At 43.4% G+C, this 12,820-nt stretch overlaps 1 protein-coding gene across 1 annotated transcript; it reads left to right on the top strand.

Moving 5' to 3' along the window:
- Positions 1–765: 765 nt before the first annotated feature.
- Positions 766–12,557, top strand: LOC122946051 (peptidoglycan recognition protein 1-like). Its single transcript, XM_044305354.1, has 4 exons — positions 766–918; positions 5,823–6,024; positions 7,030–7,148; positions 12,151–12,557. Exons 1-4 carry the CDS (start codon positions 870–872, stop codon positions 12,327–12,329), a joined length of 549 nt encoding a protein of 182 aa, XP_044161289.1. The 5' UTR covers positions 766–869; the 3' UTR covers positions 12,330–12,557.
- Positions 12,558–12,820: the final 263 nt, after the last annotated feature.

Raw genomic sequence — 12,820 nt, 5'->3', positions numbered from 1 at the left:
AAATCGCGCATTTTACCGCCACGCACTCACATCTTATCGGGCCCTCACACGCCACGCTCGTGTGAAAGAGGCCTTAGAGATGTTGTTTGTAAACCTTCAGTTTTTTATCACGCGTGTAAAAAACGCATCAAAACGCATTGCACTCAAACGCAATTGCAGACACAACTGACTGAGCTTGCTTGCAAAATGGTGCGAGTTTCACTGAACGCATCCGGAGGCAATCCGTCACACTCGTGTGAAAGAGGCCTTAACTTTGCATAGGGGATATAGGCAGATGTCCACAAATGTCCAAATGTCAAAGTACTCCCTGCTCTAGGGAACTACACTACTATTAACACTTTTTACAGTTAAAAGTGAAAATAGTGAAACGTACTCATGGCTGCTGAGGAACGTACAGGTGTCCTTGTCATTAATCTTAACTCTTCCTTTTTTGCACTTTGTGTCCCTAAAGCAGGCATGCTCAACCTGCGGCCCCCCAACTGTTGCAAAACTACAACTCCCAGCATGCCTGAACAGCCTAGAGCTATCATCCTACAGCAGGGTATGGTGAGAGTTTTTTAACAAAAGCTGGAGGGCCTCAGGTTGAGCATCCCTGCTCTAAAGGGTTAAGTGATTCTGGTAACGGTCGTGTACATGTGTAGTTTGACTCACAAGGGTTCAGAGCATTCTGGTTAATACAAGACCTCATGACCACTGTGTTTCTTTGTACGGTAAAACAGAGAAATAAACAAGTCCACCTCTGATGGGAATTTCCCAATTTCTCCACCCTGACATTGTGATATAGCCGGCATGTGTCGTTCTCCATTCAGACAAGGAATCGTCAGCATTAGTTTCACATTCATTATACCTCGGTCCTGTGTCCGGACACCATGATCCGTCTGCTTGTGCTCCTATCAGCGTCCTGCCTTGTAATACACGGTAAGCTTAACATTAGTTAGAACTTTTTTTTTAAATATACTTGATTTTTATAAGTTAAAAAAAATTTGTTCTAGGTGCAAACAGTCTCCGTTCACTTGACGGTGGTATTGGTTATCAGCCGTCCGACCCCTATACCTACACACTCTTTCCCCACCAAACCCCGTGTCCTACCTCCACCCATATCCCTCTTCTCACAAGCGCACCCAAAATGACACACGGACACCGAGCTTGGAATAAATCGGCCACAGCAGCCGTCTTTTATTAACATAAACATAACATATAATAAATAACAATTCTCTCCCCCCCCGAGGGGAGGTCCTTAAAGCCCCCAAACAACCGCCAATACCCCAGTGGGTGAGCCATCTTGCTTCCAGCCGTTGCCCTCCAGCTCAGAAGCACCACTGAATGGCCCCTTTTAAATCCGTCACCACTGGGAGTCCAGCCCCAACCATGGAGCCCTCCCAGCAGCCTCCTCTGTGAATCAGACTAACTTCAAGGACCTCCCCCCGCCACAGCCACCGTGACACCTAAACTACCCCACCGGCCACATGACCCTGTTCAACCTCCCCCCCAATCCCTTGAATAAATAAAGGGAGGGTGGGCGGGAGCTCTTTTCAGGTTCACCCAAAATGGCCCCCGGTCTCCCCTCAGCTTCCCTATTTAACCCCTTAACCACACCCCTGCACTTAAACCATCCAATCATCCCTTATCACCCATTACTCCTCCCATCACCTCTAAAACTCCACCTAACCAACTAACTGGGGTCTCCCTAAACCAAACCCCCGTCATGATGCCCTCCCCTAAGGCTGCGCCCCTCAGTCCGGCCATAACTTTAATGGTTTGTGGTACGACTACCTCCATGCAGCAGGGAACAAGAATCCGGCACCTCTGTTGTCAGGATCGATGGCAGCTTCCACCTATTTTATAGAATATTGAGTTGAGTTGTTTTGTAGGAAAACCCCATTGTATTCAGTTATTTGGACCCGAAAGCATTTCAGGAAGAAGGTATAGTTATTGCGGCTCACGTGTCAGGTCGTGCCACTCCATTATCGCTTGGGTGACAATTTCACAAGAATGGGGATTATCAGCAGAATACAGGCTTCTTTTTATGGCAGCTTGCGTTCTGTCTAATAAGCAGTAGGTGCAGAATGGAATAAATAAAATGAGGGTGATTTATCAAAACTGCTGAGAAGGAACACTGGCTTAGTTGTCTGTGGCAACCAATCAGAGTGATTCTTTCATTTTCCAAAGGAGATCTGGAAAATGAAAGGTGGAATCTGATTGGTTGCTCTGGGTAATTAAGCCAGTTTTTTTTATTTGCACCAGTTTTGATAAATCTCCCCCAATGTACATTAGAAACTGGTGCACACAGAGACCTATAGCCCGATGTACATCAATATTTGGTGCCTTTTAAGATTACATATGTGCCATGGCGACTAAAATCCACTTATTATACTTGTGTGCTCTGTTATGGCTGATGGGCTGGATCTTTGTGTGGCTTCTATATTCTACAATATTATAATTATTATATTGTTTTTATACTGATAATGAGGGATATGGTAGTAATTGCCCACTACAGCTTAGGTAATATTCATGATGTGGCTTTCTACTTGGCGTAAAGGAGCCTTAAGGGTCAGTTCACACGACTAATTTTGAAAAACAGACAACAAATCAGTGGGGACACTTGCAATGAGCAGGACCGTGGTACGGTTACGCGGACGCCAAATTATGCAGTGGGTCCGGATATGGGTATAGAAGTCTATAGTTTATGTTCGTGACGCCAATTGCAGCGTGCGCAGGGTACAGTGTCAGGGCCCTATAAGGTGTTGCAACTCACGTACCAGGTGAGAAATGCCAGAGTGGTGTAATGTCTCTGTATAGTAGTAGGTATTGTGTCAACGGTGTCTCCTACCTCGGTACGACTGGATCCTGGCTCACTTGCAATAAATGAGTGTTGCTAGTAGGAGTAATTGAGGGATTTGGTAGCAATGATTGAGATCCAGACTTGGGATATAATTCAAACTTGTCTTTACTGGATGCAGCAGTAATCCATATGAGGTACAGCAATAGTCTTGGGTCCCAGCAGGTATTGGCAATGTATGGCACGGATCACTATCTCTTCTGCTTCTATCATATGCCTGGAGAATATGGCAGGAATCTATATCTTCTGCTCTGTCTATCTTCTGCTGTGTTGGGGACTGACTAGCTGAGGAGGAATTTGGCTTCTCCTGGTCTCTGGACGTTACTCACAGTTGGCTCACAGGGTATGGTTCTTCCTGGAGTTCTGGAGGTGGCTGCTTGCTTCCTACCAGCTGAGGCTGAAGGGCTCAGACTTGAAATGAAGATCTTTGGTCTCAGCCGAGACACGATCCTGGGTTGGGATCCCTAGAACTGGTAGCTCCTACCAGCACAGCCTTCCCCTAGCCGGGGTGGCTGGCACACTCACACTAACTTCCTTTCCTCCCCATGAGGCAGGATGTGGGAACATTCCACACCTCCTCAAAGAGGGGGGAGCTTAACTGGAATGAACTATTCCAGTCTAGATATGCTAAACTGAACTAAGGCCTTGCTAACACATTGCTGCCACCTGCTGGTGTACATGGAAATTACTGCAAAATACATGTAACAGGCTTAGAATATGCACATTTGTGAGAATATAAGATAAATCACATTAGATGACAAGGCACATGTTACCAACAAATAGTAGCGGGGAGAAAGAGTTTAGTAACATAACTCTGGGATGTTACACACTTTGTTGTGCGTTTTTTGCTGCATTTTTAATGTGGCTTTGTGACGTGTCTTTTTTTTAACCAATGGGTTGATTACCTTATGAGCGAGTGATCATTTGTGCAGACACTTATATCATTGTTTGCTGGCAGCAGATTGTGCCGTCTAGATAGTATTCTGCTGCCAGAAAACAATGATTCTATGGGGACGAGCTATGGCATTAGCGATCGCTCCTCCCCATAACGTGGAGAAGATCACTGCATGTAAATGCAGCTTTCTTCTTTAGTAACGAGTAGGCAATTGTCAAAAAGGAACTTTCTTCCGGACAATCACTTGCTATATCAGACCTTGTAAAGGGGCCTTTAGAAAGATTTGCTTGTGTTACGTACCTCTCCTCTTCATCCTATGGCAAGAGAGATGATGCACAACCTCATTTATCTAGCTGTAGGTCAGGCTTATGTCACAAAGATCACTTAAAGGGGTTTTCCAAGACTTTACAACTGATGACCTATCCTCTGGATAGGTCATCAATATCTGATTGATAAGAGTCTGACACTCAGGCCTCCCACCAATCAGCTGTTTGAGAAGGCAGCGGAACTCACAGTAGTGCCCTTGCCTTCTTTCAGCTCTTCCTAGGCCAGTGACGGCACGTTCATTGGTGTCACTGTCTCTCCCGTGACAGGGATCAGAAGATCTAAGAGACTGGCTGCACGTGATGTGATCTGACAGCCTCTTTGGTTTCACTTGTTTCTGTGTTGTTGCTGGTTATGACCACACCTCTTGTCTCAGGTTTAGTCACTTCAACTCCTCTATTTAGTCTGGTCTCACTCATCATGCTATGCGGTTGATAGCTCCTTTTTGGTTGTAAAAGTGCTGGTGCTGGTTCTCCTCTGACTTCTTGCTAGTCCGCGTACTTCGGAGTTAAGTGTCTTTTCCTTATTTAGTGGGTGTTGTATTCCCCTATCTTTTGGTATTAGGCCTGATGGAGTTTCCTGTTCCTTCAGCTGGGAAGTAACACTATTTCCAGGGCCCTTTAGGGTCAGATAGGGCTCTAGGTTCCTGCGTATGAACATTCCTACCATCGAGGTCAGTTAATACTGATAGTAGTCAGGGCTCAGTTTAGGGTTTCACTACGTGGTGACCTTTCCCCTTTCCCTAGTTTCCAGGCCTTATATCTTCTCCCTCCCTCTTGTGTTTGGTGTGGAGTTTGCTACCCACACCGCGCCGAGACACACAGCCACTATACAGTGTACAGCCTTGGTCTTGTTGAGCACAGGAGCACCGTTGACTTCTCAAACAGCTGATCGGTGAGGGTCCCGGGTGTTGGACCCCGAATGATCAGATACTGATGACTTATCCTGAGGATAGGTGATTAGGCAGCACAATGGCTCAGTGGTTAACACTGTTGCCTTGCAGATCTGAGGACTTAGTTTGTTTCTGACCAAGAACAACATCTGCATAGAGTTTGTATGTTCTCCTCACTTTTATGTGGGTTTCCTTTGGGTACTCCGGTTTCTTCCCACACTCCAAACACATCCCGATGGGGAACTTAGATTGTGAGCCCCATTGGGGACAGAGTGATGATAATGTCTATAAAGCGGTGTGGAATATAGTACCGCTATATAAGTGAGTTTAATAAATTAGTTGTTAAGTCTTGGAAAACCCTTATAAAGGGAGTCTGTATGCTCCAAAATCAGTTTTAAAGTAAGTAAGTCATTTACAGCAGGTGTCATGAAACATAACCTCTAATCCAGAGACATGCTACTATTTATCTATATGCAAATAAAATTTCTCAGGGTACAGTGGATGGCGCCGCTCCGTTCGGTGCACCTGGCTTCCCCTGCATTATTGCTACCAGCTCTGGAATCTCAGGGACTGTAAAAATGACCAGAGGGGGAGGTGTTGGCCGGTGAAGAGTTTGTGCATCAAACAGACCAGCCCTGTCCATGGTGCACCAAAAGCGCTAATTGCATAAAAATAGCTCAGGATTAGAGGACCGGATTTTCAAAAGAAAGGTATGGTTATGATTTGGGATCACCTGTCCCACCTTTTGATTTCGGAGGTGACAGACTCCAAGCATCTTTGGGCAATTTCCTTACAAACATACTGTAAAAAGCTATAATCAGTGTTTATCTTCTTGAACATTGAGCATATTTAACTTTTCCTTATTCTTTAAGGTTGTCCAACCATTGTAAGCAGGGCTCAGTGGGGAGGGAAGAGCTCTGAGTGCACAATCGGGCTGTCTACTCCTGTTCCTAATGTGGTCATCCACCACACGGAAGGGGCCTTCTGCAATTCCAGGTCGACATGTAGCGCACAAGCCAAGAATATACAAAGCTACCATATGAATTCTAGAGACTGGTGTGACATCGGCTACAAGTAAGAGACAAAACAATAGTAATAACCAAATGGTCTTCAGAGAATAAGGCTGGAAATTATGGTAGAATGAAGAATAATTATGTTACAGCTCTATGTGGTCAGGCACATGGGAAAATTATGATTTTATACAAACCCTGTGGAGCCATAATACAACACCCATAGGAATGTATGAGGCTTTACTATATCTCCTTACTGTGCCTTAATTTCATATAAATGCGTAAGGAAATCTTTTCTGGCAGATTATATATCTAAACAACATCTAAATCCTATAAAACAAGATATATAATAAAAGTGATAATATAATAATAATAATGGCACATCACATTGTAAGCTAATTTATGGAGATACTCCCTTAAAAGAGAAGTCTACGACTCTGAGGTGCCATTTAGTTTTCCGCACATGGTTCTGCAGTAACTAATATTTTCTTTGGGATCATGTGAAAGATGACAGATTGACAGATAGCTTACCTGTATTTTGATTGTGAAGAGGGGAGAACTTGTGTTTTCAAGTTCGGGTACAAGGTTCAGGTTTGGGTTATCTAAGGATTCTGTTATGGATTTATCTACCATAACTTATATTCCGTGGTAGCAGAATCCAAAACGCAATCCTTAGATAACCTGAACCTTGTACGCCGAACTTGAAACACAAGGTCACTAATCCCTAGAGAAGACCACTAACAGTCTGATCTGACGGCAGCTTATCTCCCCGAGTACAAAAGTATCAAACCTATTGCCCGGTCCTTACCTCCACCTAGATTTACCATCAGGGGAGAGTTAGGAGACCCACACATTTGATGTAAATCAACAGCTTCAGCCAATATGCATCAAATATGTGTGGCCAACGTAAGTCCTAAATAAAGCAAATATAGGAAAGGATGAGAGCAGATTGATATTGAACCAATACTGTTATCTTGGAGGCTTCATTATAAAATGATAAAACTTACTAGAGTAGATAATATAAACGTACTAGGGTAGATAATATAATAATTTATACCATTCTGCACAGTTTCCTGATAGGAGAGGACGGCGCTGTGTATGAAGGCCGAGGATGGACAACCCATGGAGCACATGCATTAACCTACAACCCCATCTCCATCGGAATCAGCTTTATAGGATCCTTTGATGGTAAGTGGGGGCTGAAGATCAATGATGGTTATTTTGGGGGTAATTTCAAGTGATGGTTGTTGTGGTTTTGTTGTCATTTATCTGTCTGTGAAACAGTTGGTGTAAAATCCTTGGTATAAAAGCTCACTCAGCTCTTCATTCTTGTGCATAAAGGGAGCCTTTCATCAAGAAATTTACTGTAACACGAGGCACAGTGTCTTGTAGGGCTAGCTCAGGTGAATGTAGTGATACTGTTCAGTTAACGATCCATTGTTTCATTCTGGAGAAAAGGCACTTTTAATCCATATGCAAATTAATACTTCGATGCACTAAAGATGGACCCAAGTCACTCTGCGCACCCTTGCTCTTCCTGCTTCCTCTGACCGCAACCCTTCAACTTCTTGATTGACAGGGCCAGGCAAGATGAGTATGCAGCAACCTGGCCCGGCCAATCAAGAGGGAGAGGGGTGATCTAGAAGAGGAAGCAGGAGATGGAAGGGTGCTCAGTGTACTTACTGCCTATTAGAGCCCGATGCAGAAGCTGCTGGGGTTAGTATCCAAACTCAAGTTGATTGAATCAGTTTGGATACACAGAGCGACATTGTTGCGACGCCTCTCTTTATCCTCCCAGCCCTGTAAACAAGCCCTATGTATCTCTCCCCAACTCCAACGCGTTTCTGTGCGGTGGTAAACCCGCACTTCATCAGGAGAAGGTAAGTATCTGGCAAATAGAGTATACAGTGTTATATCTCCGCACAGGGTGACGCGCAGAGTGGCAGCATCCCGGCGATGACGGCCGTGCCAGCCGCTCACACGCCGGCTTTAAATAGTTTCAACTCCGCCCCTAAGCAGACGCGGTCTTGGAGGACAGCCAATCAAGGCAGGGGTGTGTCCACAGTCTCTCCCGCTGCTCAGCGTCCACCGCGGTGCTGGATAATCGCGCCCATGTATCATGAGGAATCCATTGGCGGCCCTACTTGTCATTCATCTTGAAAACACTGCAGTATTACCACAGGGACGGGAGATATATCAACAAGGGTCTTCTGTATTTATTCACAATGACCATCAAATCTCATTTAGGGATTCAATCACATATAACAATTGAATCCCACTGGGGAAAGAAAAGCTCCCAATCAGACAGTGCATAGAGCATGGCAGCATAGTATTATAGCATTAATACTATGGGTGGTAGATAATTGGGGGTGATGTACAGGATATATATGACATTTGCTGGATATATTAGCAATCATTATGTCTCTGGGGAATAACACCCTTAATGAATATATCTGGAAATTACCAGGAAATAATATACATACGTATGATCAGAGACAGTCAGCACATGACTATATCCCCATAGGGATCTATACATTAGAAAGCTGAGCTTACTAAATAGAGCAATTATATGAAATGGCATTATTTAAGCCCAATGGTTTCACAGTTTGCATCCTGGAGATCCACTGGGCTTCTTTGCGTAGTAAAACAATGTCCGTAGTAAATTGGACGGGGAAAAAATTGGACGGGGAAAAAATTGGACGGGCGTACCTCTGTAATTTATGATGGTGTATATCTGTATATTTGTAATGTCTATCCCCTATCTTTGTCTTGTTTTAATGAGAAGAAGAAAATGATAAATATAATTAAAAAATAAAAAAACAATGTCCACTTCACCTCCTCGTGTGAATCATGTAACATGTTCAATCCCTTGGAATCTTACTACTTCACCCTTCCCAGCATGGCATTCGCTCACATGCCGTGCTATTGGTGTTTCTGCCTCGTTTCTAATGTCTGAAAGCTTCTCACCAATTCTTTTTCTGAATTCATGTTTTGTTTTGCCAACATATTGCTTACCGCACTCACACGTCAGGAGATAAATCACTCCTACCGTCTTCACAAAAGATCTCAGCCCATATATTGTCCCCGTGATCGTACTACTGAAATATTTGCCCTTCTTAATCTATTTACAGAATGAGCACGTTCCACATGGGAACGTTCCTTTCAAATCACTTCTTAGCCAAGATTTGGCTGGTTTTGGGGCCTGGTACAGGCTGTGGACTAGATGGTCTCTTAGATGGTCTCTTACCCTGGTAGGTAATGGAGGGATGTTCCATAAGTAATGACCCAATATCTGGGTCAGATTTTAAAATGCCCCAGTATGATGAGATGATTTCCCTGATCTCTCGATGGGATCTATCATAGGTGCCAATAATTCTGCGTGCTTTATCTTCCTCATTTATAGTTTTAGGACACAGAATTTGTTCACAATTGCTGCAGAGCGCATGTTGGCATGCGCTTTTCACAGTTTTCTGTGGGTAGTCCCGATTCTGAAACCGAACTTACAGGTCCTGGGCTGCCACCCTAAAATCTGTCAGTTCCGAGCTTTTTTTCCGGGCTCTCAAATACTGCCCTTTTGGTATGCCCCTCTTTAGGGCTATTGCATGGCCGTTGTCCCACTTTAAGAGGTTGTTTGTTGCAGTGAACTTTTTGAATAGAGTCACTATTCTCCCTGAGTCATCTAATGCAATGGAGATATCCAGAAATGATTTTTGTTTAGCCTTTATTTTAGATGTAAAATATAGCCCAAGTTGGTTCACATTCAGTTCAGCTACAAACTGTTGGAATTCAGTCTACTGCCCTCTCCATAAAATTAACACGTTCGATAAATCTTAACCAGAGTGTTATCGATGACGTCAACCGTTCCATGGCATCAGAGAAAACAACCTCACTCTCTCATCAGCCCAGGAAGAGATTGGCATAGGTCGGGGGAAATGGGCTCCCCCTTGCCACAGCCCTGAGCTGGTGGAAGACCTGGCTTGTGAAAATGAATATATTCTGTGTCAAGATAAACATGATTAATTTGATGAGGAAGAGATTGCGCCATTGACAGTCTTATCCTTTTTGCTGGAGAAAAAACTGTAGAGCTTGGCACCCTTTATCGTGTGGAATAGAGCTATATAAAGCTTCTACATCCAGGCTAGCCAGCCAAGTACCCTCCTCACACTGGATCCCATGTAGCCGTTTCAGGACATCCATTGTGTCCTTCACATAGGATGGGAGCCCCTCTACAAATGGTCTTAGAATCGTGTCAACATATGTACTGATGTTTGACATGAGTCTCCCAATCCTGGACACAATTGGTCTCCCTTTCAGCGGCGTCAGCCCTTTGTGCAGTTTTGGCAAACTATAAAATGTTGCCATTATCGGAAGTGCAGGATTTAAAAACATCATTTAATTTTTGCTTATCAGGTTATCTGCTTGAGCTTTGAGCAAGATATCATTGAGCTCTTTTTTATATAATGACGTGGGATCACACGGTAACTTTTTATATGTCTGGTGATCAGTCAGAATTTTCATGCACATCTCCTCAAACTGCTTATATCTGAGGATGACAATATTGCCCCCTTTGTCAGATGGCTTGATCACAATTTCTGTGTCAAGTTTTAGTTGTTTGAGGGCCAGATGTTCTTCTTTACTCTACCACCACCTTCACCCTCTCTCCTATTAGCCATTTCTAGTGATCGTAATTGTTCTGTGACAACTGTCACGAACGTGTCAATTGGCGTGTTGTTGTTAAAGTAGCCCTAAATTAGAGCATTTGAGATGCACTCTGGTGCTCCAAATCAATGTACCCACAAGGGGTTAATGTATCTTCAGAAAAGGGCAGTACTTTCTGAGGCCCAGGCATTATTTCATTGGCTCAAAAGGAAGAAGAGATAAGAGAGAGGAGATAGCACCCTGGCTTCTGCGCACTAGGCACTACTTTGGAATGTGAACTAATGTAAACATCTGGTTATCGTCGCCATTTTGTAATGGCGTTTATCCTAACAAGAATACTGTATAAGTCATGTTTGACACTTCAAGGAGGTGCTTCTCTACAGGCAGTGAATAATAGGTATATATCATCAACCCATATGATTGGCTTACGCATTCCACCACACTCTATGGGACACCTGTAGAAAGAGGAGAAATCAGACACTTCCCACAGCACAGCTCCCCCCCCCCCCCCCTCTTCTCCAGTCTTGTAACAAAGAGGGGGTGGGAGGCACTTGAAGAAGAAGAAGTTAACTCATTACAGTCCTAGAGATACAAAATATAGAATAAAATTCACACATCTTTAACATTGTCATTCATGGGGGGATGTTTTTTGGAGGGTTTACTTAATTTTGTGAATGGATCATTACCCATATTCTGATGGCCCTCAACATATACTGTAGGTCTGCCAGTAGCTGGACATCAGGGAGATCCTGCTCCTCTATGCCCAGCTCTTGGCACCTCCGTCTGTCATGAGTAATAAAGAACTTTCTCCATTTTAGTTTACGCGCAAAAAGATGTAGATCTTTGACCCACATAAATAAGTCAAAACTGTGTAACGGAACAAAGGACAACACCTTTTTTTGATAATTGTATTTCTATTTCAGATAGCTGACGTGAGCTTAAATTCACCACCTCTATATCATCCCTTGTGCTAAAAAAAGTTCCTCTATTGTTTCTTCTCCTTCTACCACGGCCTCCATGGCTCCTGCCACTGTATGGTCTTCTCTGGCTTTGAGTTGGTCCTCTTACTGTTCCTGCGTTAGACTCACTATCTGTTTCACACTCAGATGAAGAAAGTTCTGTATCAATTTCAAGTGGGGATGTTTGTTTAGAATTATAGTCAAATATTTTATTTCTCCTTCAAATCTTTAATATCTCTATTGAATAAAGAGTGTTTTTTCTCCTTTAATTGAGCAGTGAATTTTTCAATAGCTTGTTGCGAGTTAATCTCTGTCTCCAGGGCCTGTACCTCCCACCACAACCACCAGTAGGGGAGAGATATATAGGGCTTATTTACAGGGCTGGGAGGATAAAGAGAGGCGTCGCAACAATGACGCTCTGTGTATCCAAACTGATTCAATCAACTTGAGTTTGGATACTAACCCCAGCAGCTTCTGCATCGGAGTCTAATAGCCAGTCACTGATAACATAACAAAGTGCTATAACTTTCTTGAGTACAGATTTCCTTATAAGCTCTCTCTTGTCTTCTCAGGTCGTGAACCCAATACTGCTGCTCTTAATGCAGCTAAGAGTCTCATCGCTTGTGGAGTCTCCAAAAATTTCATCAGAGGAGCTTATACACTGAAGGGACACCGCAATGTAATGAGTACAAGTTGTCCAGGAAATAGCTTGTACCGGGTCATTCAGGGTTGGCCACGCTTTAAAGCTTAAGATCAATGTCCGGAGATACTGAAGAATCTTTAAAGCTTCAAGAAAAGCCAAAGCTAATTAGATGCTGAGAATATGCAACGCTGAATATGCCATGTCCAATTCTCCGAACACTGGAGTCCATATACAGGTCCTTCTAAAAAAATTAGCATATTGTGATAAAGTTCATTATTTTCTGTAATGTACTGATAAACATTAGACTTTCATATATTTTAGATTCATTACACACAACTGAAGTAGTTCAAGCCTTTTATTGTTTTAATATTGATGATTTTGGCATACAGCTCATGAAAACCCAAATTTCCTATCTAAAAAAATTAGCATATTTCATCCGACCAATAAAATAAAAGTGTTATTTTATTGGTCAATGCGGCGTGACATGGAGGCAATCAGCCTGTGGCACTGCTGAGGTGTTATGGAGGCCCAGGAGGCTTCAATGCGGCGTGGCATGGAGGCAATCAGCCTGTGGCACTGCTGAGGTGTTATGGAGGCCC

The sequence above is a fragment of the Bufo gargarizans genome, chromosome 9 (genome assembly GCF_014858855.1).
Source record: "Bufo gargarizans isolate SCDJY-AF-19 chromosome 9, ASM1485885v1, whole genome shotgun sequence".
In the NCBI taxonomy this organism is placed as follows: domain Eukaryota; kingdom Metazoa; phylum Chordata; class Amphibia; order Anura; family Bufonidae; genus Bufo; species Bufo gargarizans.
The sequence above is the reverse complement of the archived record's forward strand: the minus strand, read 5'-3'. Positions and strand labels throughout refer to the sequence as shown.

What these genes read in the sequence shown, in the direction of transcription:
- LOC122946051 (XM_044305354.1), top strand. Translation starts at nt 870, where the DNA reads ATGATCCGTCTGCTTGTGCTCCTATCAGCGTCCTGCCTTGTAATACAC. An exon ending in TGGTGTGACATCGGCTACAA is followed by an intron (nt 6,025 to 7,029) that starts GTAAGAGACAAA and finishes CATTCTGCACAG; the next exon opens with TTTCCTGATAGGAGAGGACG. An exon ending in CTTTATAGGATCCTTTGATG is followed by an intron (nt 7,149 to 12,150) that starts GTAAGTGGGGGC and finishes TTGTCTTCTCAG; the next exon opens with GTCGTGAACCCAATACTGCT.